Source organism: Neurospora hispaniola (assembly GCF_033458365.1).
Source record: "Neurospora hispaniola strain FGSC 10403 chromosome Unknown B0T23scaffold_2, whole genome shotgun sequence".
NCBI lineage: Eukaryota > Fungi > Ascomycota > Sordariomycetes > Sordariales > Sordariaceae > Neurospora > Neurospora hispaniola.
Genome location: NW_026944407.1, coordinates 828,586 through 842,636, shown reverse-complemented (window position 1 = coordinate 842,636; position 14,051 = coordinate 828,586). Strand labels below are relative to the sequence as shown.

General features: G+C 52.1%; 3 protein-coding genes across 3 annotated transcripts; all 3 read right to left on the bottom strand.

The window, feature by feature from the left end:
- Window positions 1-79: 79 nt before the first annotated feature.
- B0T23DRAFT_66963 (uncharacterized protein) lies at window positions 80-1,614 on the bottom strand. The gene is made up of 3 exons (XM_062841616.1): window positions 1,164-1,614; window positions 1,011-1,099; window positions 80-938 (listed from the first exon to the last, which is right to left on the bottom strand). The coding sequence occupies exons 1-3, from the start codon at window positions 1,264-1,266 to the stop codon at window positions 528-530; spliced, it is 603 nt and encodes a 200-aa protein (XP_062695093.1). The 5' UTR covers window positions 1,267-1,614; the 3' UTR covers window positions 80-527.
- Window positions 1,615-4,634: 3,020 nt separating this feature from the next.
- On the bottom strand, window positions 4,635-5,262 carry B0T23DRAFT_426010 (Phox domain-containing protein; the record flags this gene model as incomplete). The annotated part of the gene is made up of 3 exons (XM_062839948.1): window positions 4,635-4,698; window positions 4,792-4,970; window positions 5,050-5,262. The coding sequence occupies 3 exons, from the start codon at window positions 5,260-5,262 to the stop codon at window positions 4,635-4,637; spliced, it is 456 nt and encodes a 151-aa protein (XP_062695092.1).
- A 1,126-nt stretch (window positions 5,263-6,388) lies between these two features.
- Window positions 6,389-11,926, bottom strand: B0T23DRAFT_402062 (uncharacterized protein; the record flags this gene model as incomplete). The annotated part of the gene is made up of 4 exons (XM_062838634.1): window positions 6,389-7,916; window positions 7,987-8,196; window positions 8,259-9,393; window positions 9,916-11,926. 4 exons carry the CDS (start codon window positions 11,924-11,926, stop codon window positions 6,389-6,391), a joined length of 4,884 nt encoding a protein of 1,627 aa, XP_062695091.1.
- Window positions 11,927-14,051: the final 2,125 nt, after the last annotated feature.

Here is a 14,051-nt window from a genome sequence, read left to right as displayed (position 1 = left end):
GATAGTATAGCCTAAACCGCCGCAGAACACTGAGGGCCAAGCAATTTCAGACAAGATAGGCGAAGTTGCACAAGGTGATCCGATGCCAAATCCAGAAACCGTTAATCATGATGTGACACAATAAACATTCCACAATTAGGCGTGTTAACCACAGTAGTCATGTACATAAAACTGAGAGAAACGCCCCGCAACCGCTTGACAAAATGATTTCCCCTTTCCATCCAAAATTCGCAAGATGCCATAGTGCTCCAGAAACGCCTTAAAAAAAGGAAGGACTGTCCATGCGCTTGTTGTAATATTAATGTAGTGTCGAGGATAGCGTGTCGTGGCTCCGTGAGGGCATGTGATCGATGACATCCTCCACTGCTTCATATCCTGAAAGCTCCCTTTTGGCCTCAACGGACTCTGCTGCCGTCCATCGGGCAGCAATTGATAGTCCGTCAGAAGGTCAATCTTTAACATTTAAGTCCCTCCCAAAAAGCTCGACGCACATCCGGTATGGTCGCAAACGTCAAAATAACGCTAGCCTAGAGCATGATGGCGAAACCAGCAAAGAGACTGCCGAAGATGAGGGTTGCGCTAATCGACTCCAGCATATGGGGAGCAGCGTTCTTTTTGTGGCCGCCATTGTTGCTCGAATCCGCGTCATCGGTGCTACCACCGGCAAGGCCGTTATAGACGCCAGTGCCTGTGCTGGAAGCGGTTGGGCTCGCGGTAGCAGAAGCAGTCGACGTCGTGGTCGCGTTGGATCTCTTGGGGTTCTTAGCACCGCATGGGTGGTCCTGGGCGCAGGCGCCCTGCGCAATGTTGTCGCCCATGTTGTCATTGATACATTCCTGAACCCACTCAACGCAGGTGTGGTAAGGAATTGTCAAAGTGTACTCAGTCAAGTTGGGAGTCTGGCCGTTGCCGCAAACGCAGGCGTATTCAAGGGTGTCCTGATTCAGACATTAGCAACTTTACAAGAGATAGGCCATTCGGCTTCGAGGAGGGCTTCTTTATTCACATACAGCATCGCAAAGGTTTTTGTCGACAGGACCAAGATCCTCCTGCTGGCAAATAAGGGGGCAGCTGGCCAATTCGTTCATGCACCAGTTTCCTGATTGCCCGGTTAGTCTGTGTTTACCGGTAACGCTCCGATGGACGACTTGATTGGTACGTACGCTTTGTGCCCATGTCGATGTTGCTTGTGTTGACCCAGTAATCGGCGGAGACAAGGGTCAAGGAGCTGGCAAGAGCCAGGAGAGTAGTGCTGTAGGCAACCATTATGAAAGATTGGACTTCAATTATCGTGTACCGGTGGATGAGTGGATGGATTTATTATGTTCGTTCACTGTGTACAAACTAATAGTGAGTAATCATGCATCGCCATGGAACGTCTTGGTGTAACAGAAACTGGAGTTTGATGATGGCGTTGTCCGGGAGCTCTATGAGATGAATGGACATGCCATTCAGCACCGAAAACTCAAGGCAACTGCTCAGATCTAGAAGAAACCAAGGCTTACTTACAGAAAAGTCGGAATGTACGGGGGAGCACGCGCAACGACAACGACGGTGGAGTGAAATAACGGTATTTCGACGGTCCTGAACTGAACTTGAGGAGATGCGAACGGAAACGAGAGCAAGGGGTCAGGCAGGTGAAGAGACCAGAGCGAGTGACAGCACCACTTGAGGACTTTAAGAGATCAGGAGAATATCCTAGAAGCGGGCGACAGTCCCAAGGGATCGGGAAGGAAACGACCAGACTATGGGGGAGATGAGAGGAAATCACTGGGGCAGTGGAGATAGAGGAAGGAGCGGAGAGAAAGCGTGGAGGACGAGGAGGAAAGGGAAAAGGAGGCTAGGGTACCCTGGTAGGCCAAGCATCAAATTGAACTGACGGATTTTGATGGCAAGATGGTTCTGGATGGATCATCAACGCCCGTGGCTGCTCCCGAGGCCCAGAACCCACTATTCGAGCTCTAAATGCCGAACAACTCACGTCCGTTGGTTGATAGGTTTAGATGGTTCCATCCCTGGAGTGTTGCATCGCGTCGACGGTAGCGAGCTTGCTGGGCAGGGATGAGCATGTCACCCTACTCCACAAGTTAGCCCGGACTTTCGCACCGCCCGGTTTGTCCAATCGCAGCCAGTCAATTCCGCCGCTCGGATGCTAGATGCCCAATTCTCGTGTGATGGGGATGGACTTTTGATCGATAGCTTCGATGGATACGGACTGCTGGAACCTTCACGGACGTCTTGTCACGTTCGGATGAACCTGGTGCTGTTCTTGGACACATCGTGTTCTTCCAGTTATATAGAGGCTGGTATGACTTGTCATGTTTATTTGACATGAGCATAGGCATCCGAGAGACTTGGGACGAACACCATAGGCAAGAGCAAGAAAACCCATGATATTGCCGTCTTAAATCTACCCTGCTTTAAACCAAATGGTAATTCAACTTACCCCGTCCAGATGCTTATCGTGTATTTTTTTTCATCTTCGAAATTACCGGGACCAGGGTAGCCAGCATCAACATCACGCATCCCCGTCCCGATAAGGTTTACGGCGATTGACGCTTCCTTCTGGAGGTGCACAACTGCATCGACCGGCATGCACTGAGCGGCGGCCGGTTTCCATGCTTGCATTTGCTGATGATTGCTGCTGTGCACTGTCGATCCGCAATAATTCTCCCGGATGAAACATCTCGGTCAACAAGCTCTTGACAACAACAACACCGAATTCCAGGCATAGAAACACAACAACCGGAGCGGATAACCAATAACTATGCGGCATCACAATGGTGGTCCCAAACATGAAAGTTTGTCTCTTGCAACCTACACATGTCTTGTTGGCAACAATGGTCTGCCTGCGTCTTGATCGTCTCGTCCCCTGTGTACAGAGAATGGTAAAAGCGGCAAGCAACTCTGCTATCGCATCCATCGGACGCAACTGGCCCGTTATGGGTAGGTTGCAGTGCATTCCTGAATGCATACTGCATAGAGGTACCTCTATCTATGTACACCTTTGACAAGAGGAGAGGGAAGACCGACTGACTGCTCGGAGGCAACTACATATCATTCATACGAGATCATAACAGTTTGTCCGAGTGATCTGAGTGAACTGAACACTTTGGACTGAAAATAAAACCCCGGGCCGAACGGGGACAACACGGGGTTACCTTCAAGGACCTCAAACCCCACGTCTCTCCCGACTGATACCTTTTCACACGGCACACTCGGGACACCTGATTTGCAACTTGTAAAGAAGCGCAGACCGACGGAACAGTTTTGATGTGCACCTGACGGTAGGATTACAACGGTTGTGCGTATCTGCATCGACCTCGTATTCGCTGTAGTGATGAGGCAGCAAGTGATTCAGTGGCGAAAGCGGAGAATGGCGGGGATCCTCATTCATGATGGCCGCCCACAAGAAACCTTTCCGCATTTTATCTCGTTTGGCCCTTCAACATTTGGTCATTCACCTTCCTTACTTTTTTGCTTTAGTTGAGGTGTTTTCGTATCGGTATTCCCGCCTGCATGTACATAGTATAGCCGACTCTCCACCGGAGCCCGAGAGGTCCGCCTCTGCTCAGAATACGGCAACGGCTGGATTTGCTGGGTCAGACAAGTCTCGGGGCTATTGAGACTTAATACTTAAACATTTCAATTGTAGAACTGGTCTGACTGCGTATAACCCTCAGCAGTTCCTCCCCCACAGCCAAAAGTCATAGTCATCACTCCGCGCTATGAACAGCGCATTGGGAACGTGGGGGCGAATTGGTCTCTCGACTTGCATTCTATAATAAAGCAGCAGAACCTCGATTTAGATCGATGGTCTACCCCATAATCCTATCCGTACTAAGATGCCATTCCACGTTTTAAGCACACCACTACACTATATCTTCTGCCCATTCACGGGGTCGATCTGCAAGCAAGCAGGCAAAAAGCGGCTGAGGATTTTTTTTCCTTCTTGATTGCCCAAGTAGTGTACAAGACGGGAAACGTCAAGAACTTTGGACATGTCAGCTGAGACCAACGGTGAAACTGGTTTTTGAACAAAGCAAACTGCCCAGAGCCGACTGCGACATTGGCCTACTGTGGATAGCTTCTTTTTCGGCGGCTCGATAACCTGGGCTTAGAAGGCGATATTGGGGGTGGTAGCTACATTGCAGGGGAAAGAGAAGAGGCCAAACCCATCTTCCATCATGGACCCGGAATCACAGCGAACTCCAGAAACTCTAACTATCTCAAACGTTTCAAGGTCAAACAGAGCAATGTCGATCTTGAAGACATATTGTATAAAACGTAAAACGGGTCCAGCCGCTTAGCATTGTTGCGACATGTCTCTCCACGCCCTAGTGTAGCTTCCAGTTCATCTGATTGCTTTGCTCACGAGAGTCTCGGTTCTCGGGCATCCCGTCCCAATCCAGCCAATAAGCCAAGGCGTCCGTGTCCCGTTCAAATCATCACCGTCATCATCGTCATCATCGTCATCGTAATCAGGCCATTATCCGTGATCTGGTCAGGAATTATTCACATATTACCATTGCCTCATCGTCGAAACTGGTAAACTTCGTTCATCCTCTGTTGCGTATTTTCCTTTTCTTCTTTTCTTTTTTCTTTTTCTTTTTCTTCTTTCACGGATGGTATCTTTACGAGAAGAGAAACTCCTTCAAAACAGGAGATCCAGAGAATTCTGGATTGAGTAAAATGCAGCTGTTGTTTTTCATAAGGGAGTTAGTACCGTATCTCTAGAGCTCTGAGGCGAGCTATTAAAGGAAGTCAGGTCATCCTGGAATGCGTACGTACTTTAAGAAATACTGTAGTCCGGCCCTCCTTTTTTCGAGAAACTTGGGCTGGAACCTGTGTAAGATGCTCTTGGGAGGTATTAGAGGTACAGCCGCCTCGAAGTTTGGAAAAGTCTGGACGAGACGTTTCCTGAGACTGTCGAACTCGGAATATCGTTTCCTTATGTTCATTCGCGAGCCCTATAAGAGAGAAGTTGCTGAGGGTTAGTCAAAGTCTCCAACTCCAAGGTGCAAAAAGTTACCAAGAAACTGTACGCACATTCAACGTCTCAACCTTGATATTCCAAACCACAAACGCCCCAATATTTGCCGTCCCCCCATTCACCAGTATATAGTCGACAATATCCACCTTCTTCGCCCAGCACGCCCGGTTGCGGTCCCGTCCATACACGTTCGCTCCGTCTGGCCCGTCATCGTGCTCATTATCCTGCAGCGTGATGGCTCCCGGTAGCAGATCGCTTTCCGCTGACATGCTTGACATCGTCCTTGCATGCCGCGTTCCCCCTGGCTATGCGTGGTGTGTCCGTGTGCCCAGTAGGGCGGCGACGTCACTGATGGAGAGGTTACTAGCTCGGAGCTGGCATCATCTTGGGAGGAGTCGTCCGCGGAACTAGTGCCTAGGGCGTTGTCTGAGGAACATTCGTCGTCATTGTTGGAATATAATGGTTGCGCTTGCGGTGGGCACGCGCCGGTGGTTGGTTTCGTCGACGGCGTCGTGGGTCGTGGAGGTAGGTCGTTTCCGTTTTCTGTTACTTCTTCCCCTTCGGTTCTGCCGATAAGAGCGAGCTCCCGCTGCTCCTCCTGCTGTGGTTCGTGTTGTGGTTCCGTGTCTGACGCCATTCAAGCCATCATCCGCGCAGGGCAGTTGTATGAGGTATGCTGGTGTTTCTTTGCGCCCAAGGTCGGTCCTGGACGTTACTTGCTTTGGATGCGCCTGCGCTGGAACGACGTCGTCGAACCGAAGAGTGATGGAAGACTGCGGTAGGTCGTGAATCCCGAAGCGGTTCGTATGGTCGCGATTGGGTTGATATACTTGACAGCCTAAAGATAATCAGTAGCCGAGAGTACGAGGAGTATACGGTCGAGGATTGATCGGCCGTGACGTCGGATGAGAGATTGAAGAGGTAAAGTAGATACGAAGTTGAACTGAATGCGACAATGAAGGTGAGAGCAGGATCAAGGACAGATTGCCGAACAGGAACAAGTTCCTGCCCGTCACATCAATGTTCGTCATATCGCATCCCCACTAAAAAGAACGATAGCAGCTTATCTAGCATATCGGCCTCTGTGGCCTTAACCAATCAGAAGCACCGGTTGCGTCTAGAAGAAGAACGAGAGATTCCTCGCCAACAGTGAACAAGCCTCGTGTAAAAAAAAAAAAAAAAAAAAAAAAAAGGACATGTCCATTCATCAATCGTCAAATCGTCATCTAGTAGCTACTTTATCCATCTGTACCTGCTTCACGTGTACTTTAGCTCAGGTACATAACTGCCTCAAACCCAATCCAAGACTAACGAATAGTGAAAAGCACATCCCACCCAAAATTAACCATAGCATTACACCCACTACATCCCGTCCCATGTCATCATTTCCTATCCTCATCGTCGCCCATTCCTTTTCAAACTAAGCAACCGTCTAAGCCCTCCACCACCACCAGTGATAGGCTTCTCCTCCATCCCCATCACCAATCCCATCTCCATCCCCATCTCCGTCTCCGTCTCCTCCCGCTGCCTAGACTCTAACGTCTGCACCTGCCCCGGGCTCGACGTACGCTCCTCCCCAACCATCGCATTCATCTCCGGATCGTGATCGTGGTCATGATCCTCGCCCTCATACTCATACGACAACTTGGGCACCAGCAGGCGGTACGGCACCGTGCTGCCTCCCGGATCGCGCGGGCTGATCTCCACGTTGAGGGTGACTTCCAGTGCGCCGTCGGCCATGATTTGAGGTATGGCGTCTCCGCGCTTTATGGTTCTTGTGTCACCGCCTGTTGTTCTGGAACGGCACATACTGCCGCCACTACGAGGTGAGGGTTGAGAAGGTGCAAAGTCCCGTTCTGGCAAGGAGGCGGATGTTGCTTGGGACTGGAACATGCCCATACCCATGCCCGTGGGACCACCACGGCCGGTATTACTGGAACCGGTCATTGGTGAAGAGGGGTATTCGCCACCGGTACCAACTCCACGATTGTGATCAGAGACCGGTTTGGCCGTAAAGTAGCTCTCGTCACCGGCAACAAACTCGTCACCACCAGTACCAACGGGCACGGGGGGAGTAGGATGGTATTCACCCCCTCCACCGCGCAAGCCCACACGAGCAGACATGCCATCACGAAGGCCACCGCGGATCTTAGGGATGTTATACTCATCTCCAACATGGGCATAGTCATCGTAAACAGCCTGTTCAGCGTCCGATTCCGGAACCCAAGTCCCGTTAATGCCCTCATCACCCACACGCGGCCGCTGGGAGCTGATGCTGTTACGACGGCGGAAGAAGTCGCCGACTTTACCGCTTATGGAGGAACCCGAGAGCGTCCTCTTCAACAATCCGGGGGGCTTTCCTGCTGCCGCTGGGCTTCCGCGGCCGCCAGGAACGACTTGATCAGCGCTTGCGCTTGGTCCGCGGCGGGAGAGAGTGCGGAGCAACGCGTTGGAGATGGGTGGGCGGGTTCGGTCGCGCACGCTGTCGGGGCCGCGGTATGTGGGGCCGGATTGGCTTCGTGTTTTGGAAAGTGAGAGGCGACGTAAAAGGCTGGGTCCGTTGGAAGGTAGTCCGTAGGCGTTGATACCAATTACAGACTGGCCGGGCGTGGAGTCTGGTGTGTTCCCGGGGTTATACAGCCGAATTGAGCACCAGTTGCGGCGTGGAAGCAGGTGCTTGTTGTTGCGTGGCTTGCCATCGACACCTTGTTGGAACATTGGGATCATGTCTTCGTCCGTGTCTCGGTCGAAATGATGCACCTTGTTACGTTTGTTGAGCACGTCGGCCAACATATCTGAAGGCGGAGCGTTGACGATAGCGGAGGAGATGACGTTTGGCATGTACCTGAAGTCCTTGTCCTTCGGGATGTTGAGCTTGGGGTTCGAGTAAAATTGCCCGATGGCTGCTAAGTGGACATCACCGCTGTAGAAGATGGTCAGCTTCGGGACGCTCACGGAGAGTGCTGGTTTTGCGGTGGACAATTGGTGCTTACCTGAGAATAGTAACTCTGACGGACTTGTCAGCTGCCAGGTCCTGTAGATCTTCGATCACAATTGCCCGCTCCTCCTTATGGCTTTTGGCTGTCCAGTGGTCGTCCAAATCATCCAGGACTTCAACGCCTCCATCGAAATGGTTCAGGAAGTTTTTGAAAAGGCCGGCTTTTCCAAGAGCCTTGACAGGATCCATCAGACGAGAGGTCAAGCTAACAAAAAACGGGGTTAGTAAAACAAGATTGTGTTTCCTGGAGATCAGAGCAACGCTTACATATTTTCCAGCCAGACCAGCCTCGGGTAAGCGACCGGCACACCAAGGAGGACCAGCAGATGCTCTACCTTCCCGTTTTCGATTTCACCATAACACCGGTCCATAATTCTCTTCCATGTATCTTCTCTGATGACTTCCTCTCGCGTTCGCTCAGTCCGTGCGTCAACCACCAGTAGTGCAACCTTTGCGCCCAAGAACATAAACATACTTCGACTGACCTCCTGGATGTACGGACCCGGTTTATCACCCAAGATCCAGCTTGGCTCGGATTTCTCTGTTTCATCCACCACGCTCTGATGCTGGAACAGCATATAGTACTTGAAAGCAACATTGCCAAGTCCCGAGAACACTGGGGACTTCATGAAATGATGGGGATACGAGCCAAAGCCGTCAATGATGTCGTGGTCATCATACATGTTGACCATGGGAATTTGTGAGGCTGCCATGCCAAACAAACCCTGCGAAAACCACATGGCGTATCGCTCCAGGTAGAAGCGCTCTAGCTCGTCTTGCATCTCCGCGCTGAAGGGAGTGTTATGCTTGTGCAATGGGTTCTTGATTAACAGCCATTCCTTGAAGAGTTGTGTCTCTTGCATGCACTTGTCGTTGTAAATTTGGTCACCACCACCGATCATCACATGGAACGGTTGGCTCTGGTGAGTGTTGAGCACGTCGCGCCACATAGGGTCGGGGCCGCTGAACTGGTTGGGATCGACGCTCAAGCTAAAGCCGTTGCAGCTGTGGAACATAATGTTCATTGCCTGTCCTTTGGCTGGGACCCAAAACCCCGTCGCCGGTCCCCTGTTGATCCGATAAGCGATGCGTTGTTGTTTTTCGCGGAGTTCGACTTCGATATTAAATCGCCAGAAAGTGTATCCTCGCTCGGCGTGAAGTCGGAAACCTCGGACGTCTTTGTACTTTCCTACTTTCTCACCATCAATCCTGGCGCGTTTCTTCCGGGCGTTGAACGAGCCGGGCGGGTCAATTACGCCGGCCGGAAGAGACTCTGGCGCGCTTCTCGACTTTTCGAATAATCCGTTGTCGGTCTCATCCCGGGAAAGATCTTTGCCTTCGTCCAGGTGGTCGACCGGTCTGACATAGAGAGTCTCGCCCTTGCGTCCTAATTTAGGATGGCCTGCGATGGGGTCAACATACTCTGCAGCTAAAGGCTCATCACCATGTATAATTTTTGGCGGAGGGGGTAAGAGTTCCACCGGTTGAGCAAATAGCCTTAGTGTCGGGGCAATATCGTATGATGAATCGGCGTCTGATGTGACGATCATGACTGAACCGCGCCATATCTCTTTCTCTAACACAGCCCCGGGTTTGGGGGAGCGGGTGGCCACACGGTCATGCCGGATACCGCAAAACCGAAGAAGAGGGCCACATTTGAGGTAGAGTGGCGGCTTGAATCTCGTGGGAGCTTCACAAAAAGGAGTGAGTTAGTAACTAGAAGCCGTTCATAGCACGCCATGATAAAGGGGAAAGTAAGAAGGAAGGAAAGAGGAAAAGTGAGATGGAAGATAGAAGAAGGAAGGAAGGAAGGAAAGGAAGAAAGAAAGAAAAGAAAGGAAAGGGACGATGCCAATTACTAGGTGACAAGGCTACTTGTGATGTTACTGTCATTTCGCGAACAAGTCAGGGAGCGATTACATACCATAAGTGTCATCATACTCCCCATCAAAAGCTTCACCTCTCCTTGGCCGCAGTCCCCCCGTACCTCGTCTCCGAAACTGGGGTGCGCCCTTATCTCCTGCAGGCGATACATTACCCAGGTCAAGAAGCGGGCCGCCAAGAGTACCGACTGTGCCATTCTTCCACTCTTCTAGGTATTTAGTCGGTTGAAACTCGCCCTGCCCGGGTTCGAGGTCATCCCGCGCATGGTACAAAATATTAGAGATGTGATGGCCAGGCTCAGCATCATCGCGGTCGCGTCTGAGATCTCTCCCTTGGTCGTCACGTCTAACATCTCTTCGTGCCTGGTGCTGGTGTTGGTGCTGGTAGTTAGGTGGGTGAGGATGGTTAGGCCCGCGCATGGGCATCCTTTCGGTTGTAGCCTGTAGGGTTTCGGCAGGAATGATGGGACTTTCGACGGGAGGTTGGGGGTCGGGCTCGGTCTGAACTTGGATTTGTCGCTCCGTAGGTGTTGTATACTGCTGAGGTTGCTGGATGGGAGCACGACCAAGCATTTTGTCCGCCTTTCTCTGGCTCGCTACTCTGGCTGGCTCTGCGCTTGCTCCAATAGTGATATTGCCGAACTGCTGACTTTGGTCATCCTTGACAGCCCTTTCGACTGTATCCTCCACTGGTTGATGATCTCGAACCTCTGCTGACTCCAGGGCCTCCTGCTTTTCTTGGCTTTGCCTTGGCCATGGCTCTGCTACCGGCTTCTTCACCACCTTCCTTGGTGTGGGCATGGGGCCCAAGGCTTCATTGATACCATTGGGCAGCTTGGCCTCCTGATTAGCTGCTCTCTCGCGGAAACTGAGGTTGCGCTGTGGCAGATTAGAAGTCCTGACGGCCGCGTTCATGGGAATCCGTGGGTCAGGCACCTGAGTTCTAGCAACTCGCCCACCGTTTGCTCCATACGTTCGCCCTTCTTCGGGAGGATTCTGCGAGAGAGGTCCCTTTGCAGCCGCCGAACCTTGGTCAGGTCTGGTTGAAGTCGTCGAACTTACCGGCATAGTCTGTGAGGGTTGATCCTGACGTTGAAAAGCGAGCGCGACCTGTTGAATCTGGACAGGCACTTGCGGCGATATCGTCTTTACTTCGGTCTGTTCATATGCCGAGTTCTCTGGCGCACCTTTTCGTGTTGGGCCGTCGGTGGCTTCGGCTTGTGGAGTAGGTCCTTCCCCTGATTCTTCTTTTGCTATGCTGTCCAGGGTCAGCTGGAGCCTCTGAAGTGGTGAGCGGTCGTCTGCGAACATTCTCTGTCGGGTTGCTGGCTGGCTCGCTGACGAGCGCCTAGTACTCCTCTGTAGAGGCTGGTCAAGACCAGAAACCCTGCGTCGGTGGCTGTTTGCTCCCGCAGATGGTGGCATGTTTGCCGAACGCGTCGATCCGTTAACGATACGCTGTGGTCGCCAGCTCGTGCTCGCATCACTCGTGTCCCGAGATGCTTGCTGTTCACCGGCCGAGGTTTGATTCTGGTAAAATCCAGCTGAGCCCACGTCTTGGGTCAAGGGGGATGATCCCGGAGAGGAATTCAAGTACGAATTTTGTTGTTCAGCAATGGCAGCGGGATATCTGTAACTCATGGGAGGTCCTGTGGGAGCCTCCGGGACGGCAGGCGGCGGTGGGCCAGTATCGAGTGCATAGTCTAAGTCATAGTCTTGATTTTGGCTCCGACGGCGAAGGCGCTTTTCTAGTAACTCGGGCGGATACTGGTTGCCGGCACCGTATGGCACTGGTGCTGGAGGAGGCGCAGGTCCGTGGCCCATAAAGCTGGGAGTGGTCGGCGATGCGAAAGGGCTGGAATTTGAGTCAGTTTGAACTTCCGACCTTGTAGTCTGGACCGAATTGCGATCCGGTCTGTGGCGGTTCTGCGAGTGGATATCGAAGGACTGGCGAGAGTCGGATGGGGTTGTCGGCGTCACATCGCCAGACATGCGCCGACTCCTAGCAACTGTAGCTAGTGGTGGGAGCTGGCCCCAGTACGGAGCCGACATTTTGACGTGTTTGTTGTCCGTTTCGTGACTAGTTGGTGAAAAGCTGATTGTGTGTTACGGTCCCCGAGGCTGGCTGACCTCGATGCCAGGGCACGACTGGAGGCTGGTAACTATCACGAGCGCGCGGTTGGTGAAACAGCGAGACTAGCCATAACTAGCAGCCAATGTTGAGCAGACACATGCGCTCTGGCAGCGAGTCCAATGTAGGTACCCTCCAGTTTGTTAAGCAGCTGCCGTGCAGTATGTAGTGTGTCGAAGTCGTCTAGAAGATCTTTACAGCAGCATGGAATCTGCCCCGGGAATGCAGTTGTCAATGTCTTTCAGCGGCCCCACTGAAGAACTTGGAGACGAGGCAAGAAAAAGATCAGCTTGAGTGTCAATGTCAGGACGGGAATCCTTACTGAGATGACGAGTATATGTACCGGAGACCAAGGGACCTGGAGGACTCAGCTTGAAAGAGCTTGGGCGGAGCTGACGAGGTTACTTTTGGGCGCGAATTTCTTTCCAAGGAAGCTCTCACGATAGTGGGAGCTCTGTGTGTGTATATTGTACCTGTGTACCTCGACAAATTTGTTGATCAAGGGCAGGACTGAGGTGCATACTATCTCAGCTAGAAAGGTTCAGGCAAGCCAGTCACAATTTGGCACCGGTCGTGAATTGGGCTCGATGGGCTCCCGGTCAGGTTGCTCAATGCCATGCCATGCCATGCCCTGCCATGCCCTGCCCTGGACAATTGACTTGAGCTGAATGGCTGCTCGCTGCATACTGCAGACTGCAGTGCAGTGCCTTTTGCTGCGGCAGGGCGGAATTCGGGATCGGACAGTCGGATAGAAATCCAGTCGAAATCCAACCTCCAGCGCAAACTGAATCACGTTGCAGTCTGCCGTCCCATTCTTCTGGGCGGAAGAATGGTGCCTGCCATCCCGTCCCCAAGCACACGGTCATCTATTCTTTACGCATCGATCTCCAAGTTGAGATGCTTGAAGCTTGATTGCAACTTCCATCTGTCGTTTGTGACAGGCGGGTTTGCGGGGACTGAAACTGCAACTTCCTTGTCGCAAGGAAGGGCAGTCCCGAGAAACGAGAAAGGCGGATCCCGTCTGCCAGACCTTGGTTTAAGTGCCGCTAGACTTTTTTGGGCAAGGTGAAGAGGTTGGCCGTTAAGGTCAGGGAGTGAGACTGGCGAGACCCGACCCGCGCTGACCGTGAGGTAACCCAAACACAGCAGCGCATGGATAGCCGATAGTGAGCGGCCGTTGCCCTAAATCAAGAGTTCCCGTCCCGTCTTGTGCTTCACAGCAACATACTTGCCGAATTTCAAAATGCCGGTGGCTGGCACCTCGTTACCGGGCAAGGAGACATCAGATTTCCGACGACGTTTGTCTCGGGAGAGAGATATTGTATCTGCCAATGTGCAAGGCCTACTAGAGGTACAGCAGGCCGTTGCTGGTGCAAGAAGGATCTCGATGGCCAATCGTTTTATGTCTTCTGCTCCGGGTTTGATCTCTACCCAACGTTATCAAGTTCGACCACTGCATCGAAGGTCGTGTCTCGCTATTGTTCCCATTCTGCAGGACCGGATTGATCCCTTAAGAATAACCGAAAGGAACTTACCATGCTGCTCGACTGCCCACACAAAGACATCATTCAGCATCCAACAATGGAACGGGGCCCTACAGAGTCAGCACTAGAGGTAACCCGTAGATGGTGGCCGGGGTACTTGTGCTATACATGACGCTGAAGGGCCGTACAACTGGGTAACCAGAGGTACCTTTACGGCTCCATGATACTGGTACAAGCGCCGCGTTGCCTAGTAGAAGATTGCTTACTAGAGGCAAAACAAAGAAGTAGGTAGGTATAGGTACAGTGGTTCACGTCGATACAGCCCACCAAGATCTCGCCTTCCGTCTCCCTTTCATTATACGACTCTGAGTTGTCTGTGGTTGTTTGGCCGGGTTCGGTGACCTGTTGGCGGGAAGCCTCTTCGATTCTTTGACAATGCCGAACGAGTACCAACCTAAGGGAGCAACACCATCATAGAAGCCATTCATCCTTATTGAGGTGAGAAAGCGGAAAGGCCTAACTCATACGCAAACGCCTCGTTTCACAAACATGTTTCCGAGCC